At 45.7% G+C, this 17,080-nt stretch overlaps 2 protein-coding genes across 3 annotated transcripts; one reads left to right on the top strand and one right to left on the bottom strand.

Annotated features, from left to right (window-relative positions):
• Positions 1–2,035: 2,035 nt before the first annotated feature.
• On the bottom strand, positions 2,036–12,761 carry spn-A (RAD51 recombinase homolog spn-A). 2 transcript variants are annotated; one of them, XM_055078234.1, is made up of 5 exons: positions 12,687–12,761; positions 8,258–8,412; positions 6,085–6,615; positions 3,342–3,539; positions 2,036–2,607 (listed from the first exon to the last, which is right to left on the bottom strand). In XM_055078234.1, exons 2-5 carry the CDS (start codon positions 8,336–8,338, stop codon positions 2,404–2,406), a joined length of 1,014 nt encoding a protein of 337 aa, XP_054934209.1. In that variant the 5' UTR covers positions 8,339–8,412; positions 12,687–12,761; the 3' UTR covers positions 2,036–2,403. The 2 variants fall into 2 exon arrangements, with proteins under 2 accessions (XP_054934209.1, XP_050048786.1); XM_050192829.3 differs by lacking the exon at positions 12,687–12,761 and adding an exon at positions 8,734–9,231.
• Positions 11,990–16,014, top strand: Neurochondrin (neurochondrin). Its single transcript, XM_050192823.3, has 2 exons — positions 11,990–13,168; positions 15,330–16,014. Exons 1-2 carry the CDS (start codon positions 12,299–12,301, stop codon positions 15,996–15,998), a joined length of 1,539 nt encoding a protein of 512 aa, XP_050048780.1. The 5' UTR covers positions 11,990–12,298; the 3' UTR covers positions 15,999–16,014.
• The last annotated feature ends 1,066 nt before the right edge of the window (positions 16,015–17,080 follow it).

Below are 17,080 nucleotides of genomic sequence, written 5' to 3' on the forward strand. Positions count from 1 at the left end.
TAATGTTTTCGCAAATTGACAAAGGCTTCGAGGAAGTAGTTCAAGGGAAATATGTGGGTCGAAAGCGACCAACCATTAGAAATAAACTGCTACTGAAGCTTCAGAAAACGGTGGACCCCTCTACTAGCAAACTCTGTCATGACATGACTTTTTCTCTCTATTGTGGGGGTGTGTGCACGTGTGTACATATATGCAAAGGCTAGTCTTACGCACCAGCAGTGCATTGTGGTGGGTTAGAAATGATTTTACATATTCAGATATGAATAGCCGATGACATCTAGTATGTAAACGTAGGCCAAACATTGAAATATTGTTTGGGTTAACATTAAAATGTGCTTCCTCTAGACATCTAGTTCAGCATTCTTCTCAAAGCAGGAGCATGGCAACATTTCATCACAGTTCAAACCTACAGCCAGTGGAGCTTTCAGGGACTCTGCCACAAATACCATAAAAACTTGCACGTAATACTGAGGTTTTTGATGACATCTGGGACAAATCTGGGTATCTATCTGGCATCTTTGTCAAAGAACAGCCCTTTCGCACCTCCAGAGCTGCAAAGGGTAGGTCTCAACGAGACAAGCAGGAATTCGTCACAAGAGTAGCTAAAATGGACAGTATGGCCATAATTTGTGCCAATATAGCCAAAAATTAACTGCATCGCACCATACACGGCACTATTCTTCAGGATCGGCCTGCCTGGCCTCTTGGTCAAAAAAAGAAGACACATAAACCAAAGTTGACGTGAAAGAAGGCAAATACCAGTGTACAAGCACATCTAAATACAGTATAATGAAGAAACTTCGAAATAACAAACAGGATCAGAAAAAATATATAAGGTCAGACAATAGAACAAAAAATTCAAAATATCATGCAATTGTGCAACACTGCTTCATCTTCAATGTCCTAATTTCAGCACATATATCATGTACGTCAAGCATGTCTTCTTTTAGCCCAGCTTTGGTTGATGTGCCTTTCTTCTGAAATCTCTGATGTATAATCTGTTTTATTACATTCCAGCACTAAATTTTTCCGTGTCATTTTGCACACCTAGTTGGGATCTTAGTTTTGAAAGATGTTGCAAAGCAGCAGGCACCATTGCCATCCGGCACTGTGACAGAACTGAAACCAAGCTGAACGTACTAAAACATTTGCAGAGTCCTGCATACCTCGTACCGTACCTGTGACCATGCCTGCCATTGTCCTATTTCCCCGTTGCTGAGTTGCATGATGACAGCACCATGGAGGCAGCTAGCGGAAAGCGATTTTGGCTGCCGAGGCTACGAGCAACAGGGCTACAAGTACGGAGCAATTGAAGAGAGCAGCTAAGACTGGTGGCAACAGTAAGAAGCACTTTCCAGCGTAGCAGGTAGTGATGAAATCTGAGGTCCCAAGAATGAAGGCTTCCCACAAATTGAGGAGGAGTTGGCTGCCTCTGTAAAATGACAATGTTCTCTGCAGCTTGCTGTGGACACCGAGCTACTACAGCAAGACACAATGTAGGTGGTTATTTATAAAAAGTAATGTTCGTAATAATATATAAACGACATTGTGCAGGTGGACAGTTCGGCCACACTTTGCACGTCGGGTGTATAACGATGCTAATGCAAGACGAGGCACCGTCACTAGCAGCGATCCCCAGCAACAGCCACTCGCATGTTTCGTTCACTGCAAGTGAGCTATTTCGGCACTTTTTTTTATGGTACTTTCGGTGTGGAGCATGCATGTTATGAATATTTTTACTGCACTTTCATTGTGCTCATTTATTTAGAGTATCGCAGCATTGCAATGTGCGCCTAAGGCCGATAGCTACTGGATTACCAGTTTTATAAGGCACATTGGCTTCTTACTACATTGGCACACTTTATGTGCACGGCTTTAAGATTAAATTCAGAATATCAGTCAGTCACTTGGGACGGTAGTGATGAGTACTTCTGGTCATGCCTTTGCAACAGCGCATTGTCTTGAAGAAATAGCTGGCGAGTAGGTAGGCAGCACAGTTTTCATAAAAAAGCACTGAGTGTGGTAGTGCTACATATTATATGTGTAATATTTTATTTTTGCAGTCCTAAAATAAGCCCTTGTATCAGTTTTTATGGCAGCACTGTTAAGCTTGCACTTAAAAGCTCCCTAGAAGTACACATGAAAACACGCTGAAAGCATACAGACAAGGTTGTTTAGTTACTTAGTCTACATCTCGAAGCTGTGTTGTGGTGCTTGATGGCCTTCGTCCCAGCTCACAGGAAGGAAACTGGGCAGCGGGGACACCAGCCACTCAGCTTCAATGCCAAGTTCAATGCGATGTTCAGCTTGTCAATCATAGGTCACAACGTCCCGTCACGTGCCACTGATAGAGCAGAATCCAACTGTACAGGACATGCGCTGTGTTTGCTTGACTAGAAGTTGTCAGTCCTTGACATCTGCTATGCCCTGGGGCGTGATGGCAAACATGGCTTCGGCCTCGGGTAGGCACGGCGAGTCATATATCTTGCAGATGCGGGTTTCCCCGCGGCCCTTGCGCAGATAGAGCCTTGTAGTGGAGGCATGTGCCATGATGTTTCCTCCTATGGGTTTTTTGGGGTCGGCCGAGAACATGGCTGCTCCGTCCACCTGGGAAAACAGTGCAAGTTGCTGGAACTATACAATCAAGCCTCAATGTGACAAAATGTCAGGCATAAAGTAAACTTAAAATGATTCTCGTCTACTATGCTGCTATTCGTTGTGTGGCTCAATGTAGCAGCATAGTAGATAACCACGCGAGCAGGGATGAGTGCCAAAACGTCATGATGCTCGGTTTCTGCAGGATCATCACCTACGTCATGACACACATCCTGGACAACGAATCAAACTGGTTTGTAGAAAGGCCACTACATCAAAATATTACGGTCTCTCTGAGGCTAACCAGTACCTTCTTCCAGAGTTTCGAGGTCCAGGCCCTTCACTTAAGACACACAAAAAAGTTAACTTCTCGTAAGTTAGCACCCACCGCGGTAGCCCTGTGGCTATGACAATGTGTGCTTAGCCCAAGGTCACGGGTTTAATCCCGGCTGCAACGGCCACCTTCAAATGGGGGTTGAATTGAAAAACTCTAGTGTATCGTGAGTTGGGTGCACATTACAGAACCCCAGGTGATCAAAATTAATCTGCAGCCCCCCAATACGGCATGTCTCATAATCATATTGTGGTTTTAGCACATAAAGCCCCACAATTTAATTAATTTTTAATTAAGCTGCATCCACTATGAAATGCCACCTTGGTGCAAAATTTGCACTTGAACGTTTCAGCACAGGGGTGTTCCGCACTTGATTCTCCAATCTATGCAGCCTTTGGTGCAAAGCACTTACCTGAGCAACCACTTGGTTGGTGATGAGCACGGCGACGCCGAACTCGTCAGCAAGCCTCAGCAGCATTCGCAGAAACCGTGCCAGATGCATTTGCCGCGCACTCAGTTCTCCTCGACCAGAGTAGTCCGTGCGGTACAGTGCCGTGGCCGAGTCAACAATAAGCAGTGCATACCGGGTCTCGGCCATCATGGCTGATGCCTGCACCCCCATCAGTCAAAGTAAAAATTAGGAAAGGTGAAACTGTCATCCACCGAAATGTAGCAGGAAGCCACAAAGGAAACCCAATACGGGTTTTTCATAAAGTTTCGCAATTGCAGAAAATTTGTCCTAGTTCGGAGATCGAACCCGGGACCGACACTTCTCCGAGGCAGTTGCTCTACCATCTGAGCTAAACAAGAGACTAGCCAATCGCAAAGCGAGGGTGAATAAATCGACAGCTCGAAGCACAGGAATACTGAATATGGCAAATAAGTTCTGCAGAATCTCACAAGATGGAGGAACGTTCATGAAAGAAAAAAATTGTTGTTTACCCAAATGTGGCACAGAGCTACAAAAGAAACCCAGTACAAGTTTCTCAGAACTTAAGCCTTGCAGTTAAAAAAGATATGTTGTAGAAAATTATGTAAAGAATTCAGAAAAAAAATTATGTCAGCAAGAAATGCAACACTTGCCACATACTGTATTTAATCAATTCTTATGTGAACTTCTTTTTTTTCCTGAAAGATTTACGAAAACATGACAGGCATGTTAAAATTGAGTGCAAAACCAATATGTGGTGTCCAAATCGTAACCCCGATCTCGAAATCTGTGCTGTGGGTGCCAGAAGTTTGTGATTATTGGATGCCACCCATAGCTGGTGTTGAAATTGATCTCGAAAGCCATGCTTGACTATACAGTGAAAGCCTGAACTTTGTCATGGTCTCTAAAGCTTACTGAAATCCAATCTAATCCAGTTGTCGCTACAACTATAGAAGTTTTCTCTTACCATGAAAATTTGGCGAGGGAACAATCATGGGTATTGTATTTTGCATCTTCAGGAGTATGAAAACCGTAGTGTGTATTGCAATTGAGGGCATTGCATTTTCTATTTCTGGCCATAAAAATTGGATTTTCATTACAAATGAGGGCATGTTAAATTCTGTAAATATGGCAACTCTTACTTGTAAATGACTATCTAGATTTCTAGAATAAATGTAATTGAGAGGCTAGATCTTTCGCTTGTTAACAAATCAAACCAGGAGACAAAGCCACAGAAAGCACAGGGCAAATTAATTGTAGTAGACATAATCAAATGTAGACATAATCAGGTAAAGTGGACAAAACAAATCTCGCAGGTGGGAGTTGAACCCACTTCCATGTAATGTAACTGTAGCAATTAAGCTACCACAGCAGCCATCCTTGGGTATTTTTTGTAGGTGAACAAGATTAGCCCTGGGAGCTGCCATTATAGTCACAACAGGCAACACGCATGTGAACTGTGTAGCCGGCAGGTGGCCAATAAACCCTCATATGCTACCTGAAGGCTGCTAAAATTAATCCTTTCAGTATGCAATGGTTGGTTGAGAAGAAAAAAGGAAACCAAGGGGCTCAGTTTTTGTTAGGTAAACTGATATGAAGCCGGGAAAATTGCCTGTTATTTTCAATTAAAATGCTAGAATAATAAGGAAACGAGATTGGCCACTGCAGTAGCCCAAAGGCACAGCATCGCACAAGCAATGTAGAAGATGTGGGTTTGGCTCCCACATTCAACAAGTTGCCTTTTCGTCCACTTTCATTTCCCTTTTCTTTATTATTTTTACATTTGAATTAAAAAAGAGCAGTAGATTTCCCCTTCATTTGCAAGAGCATTGTGAATGTCCTAAGAAACATAACACAGCTATTGCAGGACTACTGTTTTATGCTTTTTATATTTCCTTTCGGAATAGATGCTTTTCAATCAAGATGGCTTACACAAACAGCAAAAGCTGGAGCAGTGGAACTTCTGAGCAGTGAAATTATGCATTGCACAATTCCACTGCTCAGAAGTTGTGCTACAATGCAGGTAACTTTTTGAGCATCAGAACAGGAGTCGCAATCCCGACGAATGACTAATTGTCATGCAGATAAACTCAAACAATGATCATGGATATAATGAATCATTGGATATAACACAGTAAATTTTAAATGTTTCTTGCTGATATTAGCATGTAACAAATATATGCTTATAAACGAATATTGGATAAGCAAACATATTTTCGAGTTGGATGCTGCTTCATTATAATGAGATTCAACTGTATTTCCTTATTGAACTTGTACTAATAATGTCCAGCAAGATGCTTTGTTGTAGGGACAGGCGTTCAGTGACACTGCAACATTACTATCACCTCTTGTCGGTGCACTTCGTTTTAATTTGTTTAGTGACAGCACAAATTAAAACTATCCTGACAGTAACAGTGCTGGCACACGGGCTTCTTTGGCCTAGTCCACTTTCGCTGACTTGATCCACCGATGTGCAATGAAACAGCAATGCACATTGTGGTTCATACTGAATAGGAGGGGGGCAGTGCACAAAAACACAACATAAACAAGAAACTAGATGGCAGTGTTTGTGTCCTCTGCTCTCTCTGTGTTGTACTTTTTGCGCCACCTCACTTCTATTCAATATGAACAGATACAAAATAGCCTAATTAACAACCTTGCTGCATTCTGTGGTGAAGGCCAGCACTTTGCAACAATTCTTTTCGATACTGGCACTATCACAGACCTGTATGAGCAGCTGTGTCTGGTGGTCCGAGTTGTATGCACGCGCGTAGGCCACATTGTCCAGCACATCAGGCCCCGACAGGCCGTACTTGTCGGCCACAGCGAGTAGACGTTCGGGCCGGAAGGTGCCCTCCGTGTCGATGTAGAGGCACTTGCCCTCGCCGCCACTGTGTTCAATGGGCAGCTGGCAGGTGACCGCCAGCATGTGGCACAGCTGCGTCTTGCCTGTGCGAAACTCCCCGAATACCTCCGTGATGGAGCCAGTCTCAATGCCGCCACCGAGCAACTTGTCGAGCTCCTTGGAGCCGGTGGTGATCTGCACGATGTCCGACCGCTTCTGGTGGATCTCAGTGGCTGTGGTGAAGCCAAGCGGCACCATCTTGGCTGCCTCGGCAAGAAGCTTGTCAGCCTTGGCCTCGCTGATGCCCTTGATGGTGAGCAGCTGCTTCTTGGGTGCGTATGCCACTGCCTCGACAGTGTGGAAGCCAGCCTCTTCAAGCTTGCGAATGTCTGCTGCCCCAATACCATTGCCCTGCATCATCACAGACCATCAAGGGATCCTCAGTTAAAAAAAAAAGAACGGATACCATGCGTTTGCGGAATAGGTGTAAGCGAAGCTTTGATGAGCCAACAAGACAAAACAGCGCTTTAAAATAAGACACACACAGCAGATTTCGGCAACAAATGCATCCTGTTACATTATCAACCATAATGGTGTACCTTGCAGAGCAAAGGAACATTTTATTTGGAGGCAATATTCCTGAGTGATCACTTTTGGTGGCACTATTACCATTGCAAAATTTCACGTGACCTGGAACCAGATTTGCCAAAGCGAACTGCCGCAAGGGTTCCTGGCACTGTGCAAAGGTAGCGAGCATGGCACAGCACAAGAAATGCTGTCAGCCATATATGCCGACACGTTTCATACCTAGTCAAACCTCACGAGAATGACTGTGTCACCAACAGCTTCTACTCATCAAGACACCCACTGACAACAACCACCATGATGACACGCCATATCGTAGGGAGGTAGGCAAACAACAGCTTCACTTAAACACTAAAAGCTCTTTGCAAAAATCTAGCTGAAAGGACTTGCAATGACAAGTTCAGGTTCTTTTTTAATTTTTTCCAGACAGTGGCACTGATGCATATGTTTGATTATTAATCGCTGCTTCAAGTACACATTGACACATTTGTGCAATCAAGGTACAGATAGTATAGGCGATGGTATGTGGCAACATCTAGCACACACTTGGCAAATGACAGCTGTTGCCTTTGAGATTCACTGGGTGCCTGTGCATTTATCTTAATGTGTGTGTGTATGCCTGATTGAACATATGACACAAATGGCTTCAGAAAAGATAACAAAGAACAGTGCAAACACTATGTATAACTAGCTATGGCAAGCAAAACGCCAACCAAATGCACAGCTTGGAGGAGCATATGTTTCACAAGAGACTTCACAAACCAATGCAAACACTACTTGCGATTGCAAGCAAAACCAAAAGCCAGGTTTATAATGGTTTACCTCCACATTCTATGAGAGCCTAGTCTAGATTGATAATTTTCAGCAGTAGTTTCACCCTCATGTGACATGATTTAAGGTATCAGTGTAGCACTGGGCATTCTTTGATGTTACACTTCTGATGACTGTCCAAATTATTGGTTTAATAAAGAACGCAATGCAAAACTAACTCAAACAAGAAAAGCTCACTTACAACTTTCCTTTAGCCAGTTCAGTGAAACGGCATGCATTAAAAGCAGTTGCTGAAAATGTGGCTCTATGTGTTAATGGCAATCATGACACCTTGGTGAGCATCTTGTTGCCAAACATAAATGACATGCCATATGTTGCTAAGAAAATCCGCAGGAAGTGTTCGTGTGCAAAACAAACATGTTACCTAAACCTAGACCCGTGATTTGACACATGCCTGTCGCAACTGCAATTGCACTAAAAATAGAGTAGAATGGCGACGGTCAGCGCACGAAATCGCTCATCCTGAATTGAACCAGGCCGTCAAGTTTCTATGGCAAAAATTCAAGTTCGAAAAAATACGATCCGGCGAGCTGTACGCTGACCAAACTGACTTTCTTTACGCACTGGAAGAGACAAAGCTTTTTTAGCCCATCAATGCAGCGCACATGTTGACTGTAGGCCAAGCCCACCCGCTTACCTCTAACTTCTGGATTTTTAACGGCCCGAAGCTTTCGGCCTCCTCGTAATCCACGACGTCTCTCTCTTGGACATCCGTCATCTTGGCACTCAGTTCGGTGTCACGGGAACGCGGCCCGCACGAGGCAAAACACGACGAAATCTGAGCGCCGGTAGCTGGAACAAAAACACAGAAAACAGTGTACTACGCCAGCACAACTTGTTTCTAACACACGAGTCGATCACACGCGAATGCGGGCTCCTAGTTAACGATTCGCTTTGCATAATTCGACCAAAGTTGGCGACAAAAGATTACGAAATCGTTCCAGGTAAGGAAACAAAACAAAACCAAACATACGTTCATATGGTAAAGACCGAACGCTATCGATTGAACACTCGGACAAACTTTCGCTTCAGCCGTCTGGTATCAGCTGCTACTTTCCATGTTATTCCGCACTTTGCGCACAGCTTCGACTGTTACGAAAAGGAGGGACTTACCGCCTACCGCTGTTTTATACGTAGAACAGATTCAAGAAGATATCAACGCTCTGCTTGAGAAGGATCTACACATTGCGGCTAATACACGCGGAAAACAAGTCAGAACGCGAGCGCGAAGATCCCGCCATTCACAGATTAGTGCGGCAAACAGAGCGAAAAAAAAATAACAAAAAGTACAGCGTCGCCGCGAGGGTCGCTACCAGATGTATGAATATTATGTTGACTACCTATACCCGAAAAAAAAATTGTTGTTAAAAGTAATGGTATAAAGCAAGAAAAAGAGGCCAGCAGACAAATTTGTTGTTTTCAGTGGTACTTAACTGCCCAGTTGCGGCAAAACCGGGATTATTGAGAGGGGCGCTACTTTCCTATATGATCATAGTTTATGAAAACACAATTAGGGTCACGTCGACTATTTTTATCGGCATGTGGTCGCACGTCTCGGAAGGCAAGAATCTGGAACAAATCGGCTAGAAGCGGCAGCAGCGCCCAGCTAAAGTTGTCCATGCTCTAGCGACAACAGCATAAATGATTGGAAATGTAGCCATAGAATAAAGAACATGTAGCTCCCACTGCGGTGACTCCCATACATCGCGCATGTTGTGGAGCCATAGAGTTTCTCACTATAACACCTAGAGGGTAATCTGGCGCCACCGTCTATGGGAGTTTCTTAAGGGGGCACCGTGCCGTCATGGGAATGACGGTATATGTGTCTGCGAGGCTCGTGTTGGCTGGTGTTGTAAGAGGCTTCGTCTAAAACGTGGATATGGCTATGCAAATAACGCGTTCTCAAAGAAAAATCTTCATAAAATGTTTCCATTCACGCATATTACATCTTTACTCACCCACGATGCATGACCAAGCGAAGAAAAGCAAGAACAGACGACCAACTGTTTCAAAGCGAGCGCGAACCTTGTCGTCTGTCCTCCAACTTTAGCGGCCCGCTGATACTTTTTACGTAACATGTAGTCGTACACACAATAACAAGTTCTAATAGTTAAACAAAACATGTTTACGCGTAATAATAAAGCTAAAACAGCTTTTTACCTGCTGTTTTAGCAGAAAATGAATCATTGCGACAGACGGAACGGTACTTGCCAAGCGCGTCTTCAAGGTGTCCTGTATCTACGAGAACGATGCCAATCCGAATCCACAATATACCGGCATTCCCATGCATGGATGGATGGATGGATGTTATGAGCGTCCCCTTTGGAACGGGGCGGTGGCTTGCGCCACCAAGCTCTTGCTACTATGCTGCTTAATATCCTACCTAGGTTAACCAATGAAAAAACAAAAAACCCCACTATGAACTACCACGTCCAAATTTTCTGATACCCTATTGCGAACTGTGCTTTTGTACGTCTCCGTCTTTTGTCGTTTCCCTACTTTTCTTCCACCAATCCTCCAATCGCCTCTTACTGATGTCTATTGCGGACCTGTTTGCTTTACCACTGCTCCCGCTGAACCCAAGGGCGTCAAGGAGGCCAGTGCCTCATAGAGTTTCTAAATAAACCCTAGAGGGAAATGTGGCGCTAGTGTCTACGGGGGTTCTCATGAGCGTTGCCTCAACCTACATGGGAATGATGGGAAGTACAGGCTTCGGATTGACTTCGGTCTTCAGACTAGTGACGTTTGCTTCTGGCGCAGTAAACAAAGCTATACTCAAATATTATCTCGTAAAATCTAATTCTATTTTTGCAGTATGTTATATAATGTACAAGACGCTATATAAACTTTGTATGACTTTGAGATGGAAGCACGGTTTACTATGGTTTGTCACCAGAACACACCAGGGTATGCATACTTGTGCGATTCTGTTCTCAATTTAACGCCAAAGAATAATTATTTATTCATTTTTGCAACAGCAAAACAACCGTGCATGTACTTATATAAAAATACTCATCAAGTATTTCTAGAAATAAAAATGTTGTATTGTGACAAAGCGTTGCGCCCTTGAGCGGAATGCTACAAGTGTCGTCTGCTACGACGCCTGCTCGCTGCAAACGCGAGACTTTTCTCGCAGACGACAGGCACTTGCTAACTCTCTCTCGCTCTTTCGAAAGGCTGCGTCGGCTGTCACGATTGCTGAACGTCTTCACATACTTTTAAGCACATCTGCTGCAGTGCTACCTAGGACGCTAGTGGCCTCCTACCAATATGCTTCATCATATTTTATATTGGCGTACCGCTTCCGAAGCGTTACAGCGTGGCTTTGCGGGTACACATTGTGCGACACTAGACTAGAGCTAGGAAGCAGCTATCTTTCCTACCACAAGTAAGTTTGTGTTCTCAAAGTCCTAAAACACGCATTTCAATGAGCACATAAACGAGCACATAATGAAGCCCTCAATAAAATTTGATTGTCAAGCCACTAGAAGTACAACTGTATATATCTTGTATCAGTAGCGCCTTCTTTGTCCTATTCTGAAGTTTCATGAAGCACGTAACGCTACAGTGCCAACCTAACGCACTTAACAAACCAAGGTCCAAACGCTCAAAACATGTTCTTTCAACGTTTACGATGCCGCCGCTTTCTCGTCACGGCTTCGACGCCACACTGCGACACAAGCATCGTCCCAGTCGCTGGCCCAGCGCGCTATCACCACTCCGAGCAACATAACAAAGGCAGAGAGCTTTGCGTTGCACTGTCCCACTGCAGGTTATAGCAATTGCGCTTGGAGCGAAACCAAAACTGCCAAAAAATTTCTTGTAGACTAGTTTGCCAGTCAATAGAATGCCAATCCGAAGCCTGTAGTTCCCATCATTCCCATGATGGTTGAACGATCGCAGCGCCAGATTTGCCTCTAGGTATACTAATATGAAACTCTATGCCAGTGCCTAAATCGACCGCTGGATAGACGTCTTCACATTCTAATAAAATATGCTCCGTCGTTTCCCTAGCTTTACCGCAGCAAGCACATGCTTCTTCTTCCTTCTTATATCTCGCTTTATAGGTGCGTGTTCTAAGGCATCCCGATCTCGCTTCGAAAAGTAATGAGCTTCCCTTTGAGTTATCATAAATGGTTTCTTTCCTAATTTCGTTTTTTCCCCTTAAGTAGTTACTCATGGCAGGTTTCTTTTCCATTGCCGCCACCCATGAGATTAATTCAGCCTCTCTGACTTTCCGCTTCACCTTTGTTGCTGTGTTGCCCACCCCACATGCATACCACAGCGCAGCAGCGCCAGATTTCCCTCTAGGTAATGTAGTGAGAAACTCTATGTGTGGAGCTATTCACTGAGTGACTAGACAGGCATTAAACCAAAAGTGACATTACGCCTAGCCGGAACAGCGACTGAAACTAGCCGAAACAAGCCACATAATTTGAAAATATGGTCTGATATGGTCAATATGGTTCTTTATGGATGCTCATGGAAGTTTGTATAGGTGTTCTGTGCTTACGGTTCTTTAGTCTATTCTTCGTACCGTTGGTGCCCCGTGCGTCGTTGCTGCGTAAAATATCGTTACAGTAATATCGGGAAATATTCATTTTACCTCAGTTTGCCTAATTTTCCAGCTGCGGATGCGACTTAGAAAGAGCTGAGAGGTAGCGACAAATCGTACAGAATGAGCTCGGAAGAGCGTGACACTGCGCCGACGAAAGATAAGTTGCGCCTGCTGAACAGCACGCTGCGCGCTCTACGCTCGTCCACTTCGGACGTCGAGAAACTGGCAGCCCTCCTCGTACTGACCAAGGCGGTGGACGCTTCTTCCGTGCAACCCAAGAGCAAGCGAAAGCTACTCGACGCCATCGGCGTGCCCTTCATCGTGAGGATGCTTCAGTCCGACACGGACACCTTCCGCGTACTGGGCGCTGACATGACGTGCGCGTTCGCGATCGAGCCGACCCTGTGTGAACCGCTGCGACCAGCGCTGGACGCACTCGCAGGGTCCTTGGCCGATCTCGGAATCGCGACGGGAGTCGAATGCGCCTCGCGGCTTGTGCTGCACGAACCGGGGTGCCGGGCACTCGTCGACAGCGGCCTGCTGACGGCGCTGGTCGAGCTGTCACCAACAGAGCTGGACCAGCTGGGCTCCCTGCTTACTGCCCTGGCGACCCGCCTGCAGTCAGCCGAAGATCGAGGGTCGGCCAGTGATTGTCTAGACGAGGCCACCTTGCTGTCCTCGGCACGTACTTGCGTCGGTCGGTCCCTGACGGGCAAGCTGGGCGCAAATGCGCGGCGTGGTCTGTTCGCGCTGCTCGCGTCGCTGGCCGAACGTCGGGGGCTGCGGTCGCTGGACGCGCCGACCGTGGCCCTGGCCGCTGTCGAACTGGAGATGCAACTGTGCTCTCAGGGGCTGCCGCCGGACGCCGAACTCGTAGCCAACTGTTGTCTCCTTTTGGAGGTGGCCGTGGATGACGCTGTAGCGAGTGGCAATCTGCCGCCTCGCGCCGCCGATCGTGTTCCAGGTGCGCTGCTCGTTTTTCTGGATGAGGTAAGCCTGCCGCGCGTTTGTGCGCCCCCCCCCCCCCCACATTTTTTTTTTTGCAATAGGTACGGAAAGCCCATATCTGACAGTTAGCGGGTCTATGCAGGCATCAATGCTCCACGTTGGCGACGAATATGGTTAGTAAGCTAGAAAAAACAAAGCGAGGTATAAGACAAAGTAGGACAGGGAACTCTAATATAGCTGTACTCTTGCAAAATGTGCTGCCTTGACTACAGTTGTAGAAGCCATTCAAACAGTGCTTTCCGTGGTACTTAAGGAATCTACGCGAGCTTCTGTGGCATAAGTAATGTAAAGTAATCCGTGTGGCAGTATGTGCCAAGAGAGGCTGTATTTAGTCCACAGTCACTTGTAAGCATGCTTCTGCAACTGGCGCACACTGTTCAAACACTCAGTGCTCTGTTTCATACACGGCAAGCAATGTTACAAAGGCTAGGGAGGTGTAAGAGAGACATAGGCATACTATGCGTAATTTGATGTAGCAGTGTTTCTTGCCGTTATGTCACAAAATGTGATGTAATTGTCACATAAAACATGCTGCATATCTGAACCTATTTACTACCGAATAAGCGGAGTGTCAAGTTTTCTGCAACCAGTGGCCACAGTGTACCGCTTTCGCTCGTAAGCAAAACATAAGTTGCATAGTGGAGGCATAAAGGTGCATATATAATATGTGGGCATGATTTGACACAACCTTATGTCCAGAAATATACAAAGTAGTTATTCTGTAAAAAAGATCCACTGCTGTGAAGGCGGTTGGTCCGTGAAGCTTCATGCTTCTGCCTTACAGGGGTATGAGCCATTGCTCCTGGCCCTGCACTGCTGCTGGGATTGGCCCACTGGGTTTTCTGTCAACATGACGGACGCAAAAAAAATCCCGGGATCCTAGCCACAGACAGCTTCACTGTAAAAGGTCCACAGATTGAAAAATTGGCAGAACCCTTCTCACAGTGACAGTCAACGGTAATAATTTGTTCCGCGAATGCACAGTTGTGGTAGCCAGTAATGGTAAGACTCTTGTTATGATCTTGTTCTGGTGTTTGTGGTTTGGACTCTGGCTTCACTCAGGTTCGCTCGCCTACGCTGTGGGGATGTCTTAAGCATGGTAGCTGGCCTGAGCTATACTGAGGCGCCGCACTAAGCTGGCTAAGCAGGCCCCATTGTCATCCATATATATTGCTGGGAGTTGCCCGTTGGTGAGGAAGTGAGGTTGGGAGGTTGAAGGAAACGAGAAATGGGTTTATTTTACATATTTACACAACCGGCTCCAAATATTTGAGCACACTCAATGTAGGAGCACTTTAAATGTGAGCTCACTAGATGTCAGCACACACACCACAATCAGAGGTGTCCACCTTTAAAACAGTCATTTTCCCTGGGTAACTAGACAAGTGAATCTGATGACTGAGTCTCAGCCAATCATGATGGTTGAACCATTCACAAAATCCCACCCTTCCTGGGCTCTGCCTCTGCTTGATCTCTCTAATGAAATACTTGTACAGATAGTGGGAGCACTTGACTCTCTTATGCGCCTTTATGTTGTTTACCCCACATGGCTCTCACATCTCCTGTAAACCAGCTTCCCTGCCTAGCTGAGCACCACCAGCGGTCTTTGTAGTTGCTGAATAGTACGAGAGATGGTGCGAGTGCTGCACTGCTAGCGCCGCCTATAGGCAGGTTTAGTCGGGGGCACAAAAGGGAGTAGGCACTTTCTCTTTGGCTTGGGGTTGGCTGTGTGCGCGGACGTTGCATGCACCCGCTGGAAATCTTTGCGGTACCATCTTGCGAAAGGCTTCGGAGCGGGATACCGGAACAGACAAACACATTCGTTCAAATGCGCCACCTTTCGCCTGACTGTACATGCGAACGATTAGGTGTTGGTGTCCAGGGTGGGGGCAAACATATTCGCTCGATATCCTGTCACGGTGAGTTGGACTTCTTCGATTCGTCAGCACCCAACGGCATGTTCTATTGGTAATAATTCAGCTAGCAGGCATTTGTGTATGAAAGGTTCAGTAAATACCCTTGTGATTGTTTGCACTACTATGTTGTCGTTTTTTTGTCCCAGGAGCACGTTTGAGACCCCACAAGATCAACTGAAAATTATTTCGTTGACTTTGATAGAGCTTTCATGTCTCTCTCTCGACAGGCATTTCAGTCTCCTTCTTGGGGCCCTGGGCAAGCTGCAGTGTTGCCTGCTTGCCGTCTGCTGTGTCGCTGGTTGGCAGACGACTCCACGACCATGCGACCAGAGGTTGGTAAAGTGCTAGCACCGCTTCTTGACGTGGTCACCTCAAATGAAGCCATGCTACCACTCATCATTCCTGCACTGTGCCACCTCACAGCTGATGACACCCTGCGACCCATTGTGCTGCAATCGCCACTCTTGGCCCGTCTCTTCGACTACCTTAACGAGTGGTGTGCCTTGCCTCAGCAGCTGGAGACCTGCGCAGGCGTATTCTTAAACCTAGCTGTGCTTGGAGCTGAGACGTTGGACTCGTTTCCTTCTTTGTTGGACTTCTGCGTCCAAAAGGCAATGACTGATACCGTGCACTCAGTGACACTGAAAGCAAACCTGGCACTTTTGGGGCTTTTTCTCCTCAGGTCAAAGTTACATCGGTCAATCATGACAGCTGGCACACTGGACATGACAGCTTTTACTGAACATTGCACTTTGCTGTTCAGTTCTTCGCCTTCTCTGCCCGCAAGTGATGTGGAGGAATGGAATGAGCTCAGCTCCTTGGGCAAGCAAATGCTTGCCGATGTTTTGCCCATTTTAAATAAGTCTACATTGCGTTCTGGTGTTTGTCAAAAATAAACTCTAAGCCTCGTTATTATTTGCAGTGTCCTTAATTGGAAATGGTGAAACAAAATGTTTGCACTACAGTCTTGCCTTGCAGTTATCCAAAGATGCCTGTTCAGTGAAGTGGTTTTTATGTACTGCATTAGCAGAGTTTAACACATTAGTGCTACCTACAGCGTCTGGAATTCATGCCTTGGTGTATGTGGTATGTGGACAGTACACGTATGCGGCATACAAAAGAAGTGATGATAAAAACCTTTTTTTAATGTCGGATGGCTCGAAGGCCTATAGACTGCTCCACTGGCCTGCGAGGAAAGTAACACAGCTGCACATATTTTGCATATTTCACACGTGACAAACTTTTGCTTGTTATGGAGACAGTACCGTAACCTGCTACCGTGACTTAATTACTGAAGTGTAGGGGCCAAAAAAGAATTACAGCCTTGTTATAGGTATGACCTTTGGCACTTTTGGCTGCTAGGACACAGAGCTCCTGTGTTCAGTGGCCATAAAAACAAAGTTCAGGACTTGCCAGTGAACTTTCCCTCATCTAGGAGCTTCTGCTCTTTAAAAAAATGGTGGCACACTTCCAGCAGCTACAAACGCTGGTGCCAACAAGAAGTGTTTCTTCAAGCTAGTGTTGATGGTCAGTAGAAAGCTGCGGAATTATTGGTTGAGAGGTTAAAGCGGTGGCCCCTGCGTGAGGTGCTTGTGGTGAGTAGCTGCAATGCATTAGTGCTATTCCTGTCTGCTCAGGGACTGCTTGAGAAGCACAGGCATCTGATGTGCCCCAATTTGCTAGCACATGCTGCACAAGTGACTTGCCGACTATCATTTTGTTATTGTACGGCACTGCATGGTAAATACACAATTTTACAGCTCGTGTTAGTGGCTTCACAACTAGAGCAACAAGGCAGTACATGGGACATAGGCTCAATGGCTGCCTTGCTTTACTAATGGACCAAGGGCATGGCATGTGCAAACTTACCACATGGAGCACCAGGAAACAATGTGAGAGACACAAGGGGAGAGTGGAAATAAAATTTTACTTGAATATTTTGCTTTCAAAGGCAACATCTGAAATTGCAGTAGTTAAA

This window comes from Dermacentor andersoni, chromosome 10, assembly GCF_023375885.2.
Source record: "Dermacentor andersoni chromosome 10, qqDerAnde1_hic_scaffold, whole genome shotgun sequence".
Lineage (NCBI taxonomy): Eukaryota > Metazoa > Arthropoda > Arachnida > Ixodida > Ixodidae > Dermacentor > Dermacentor andersoni.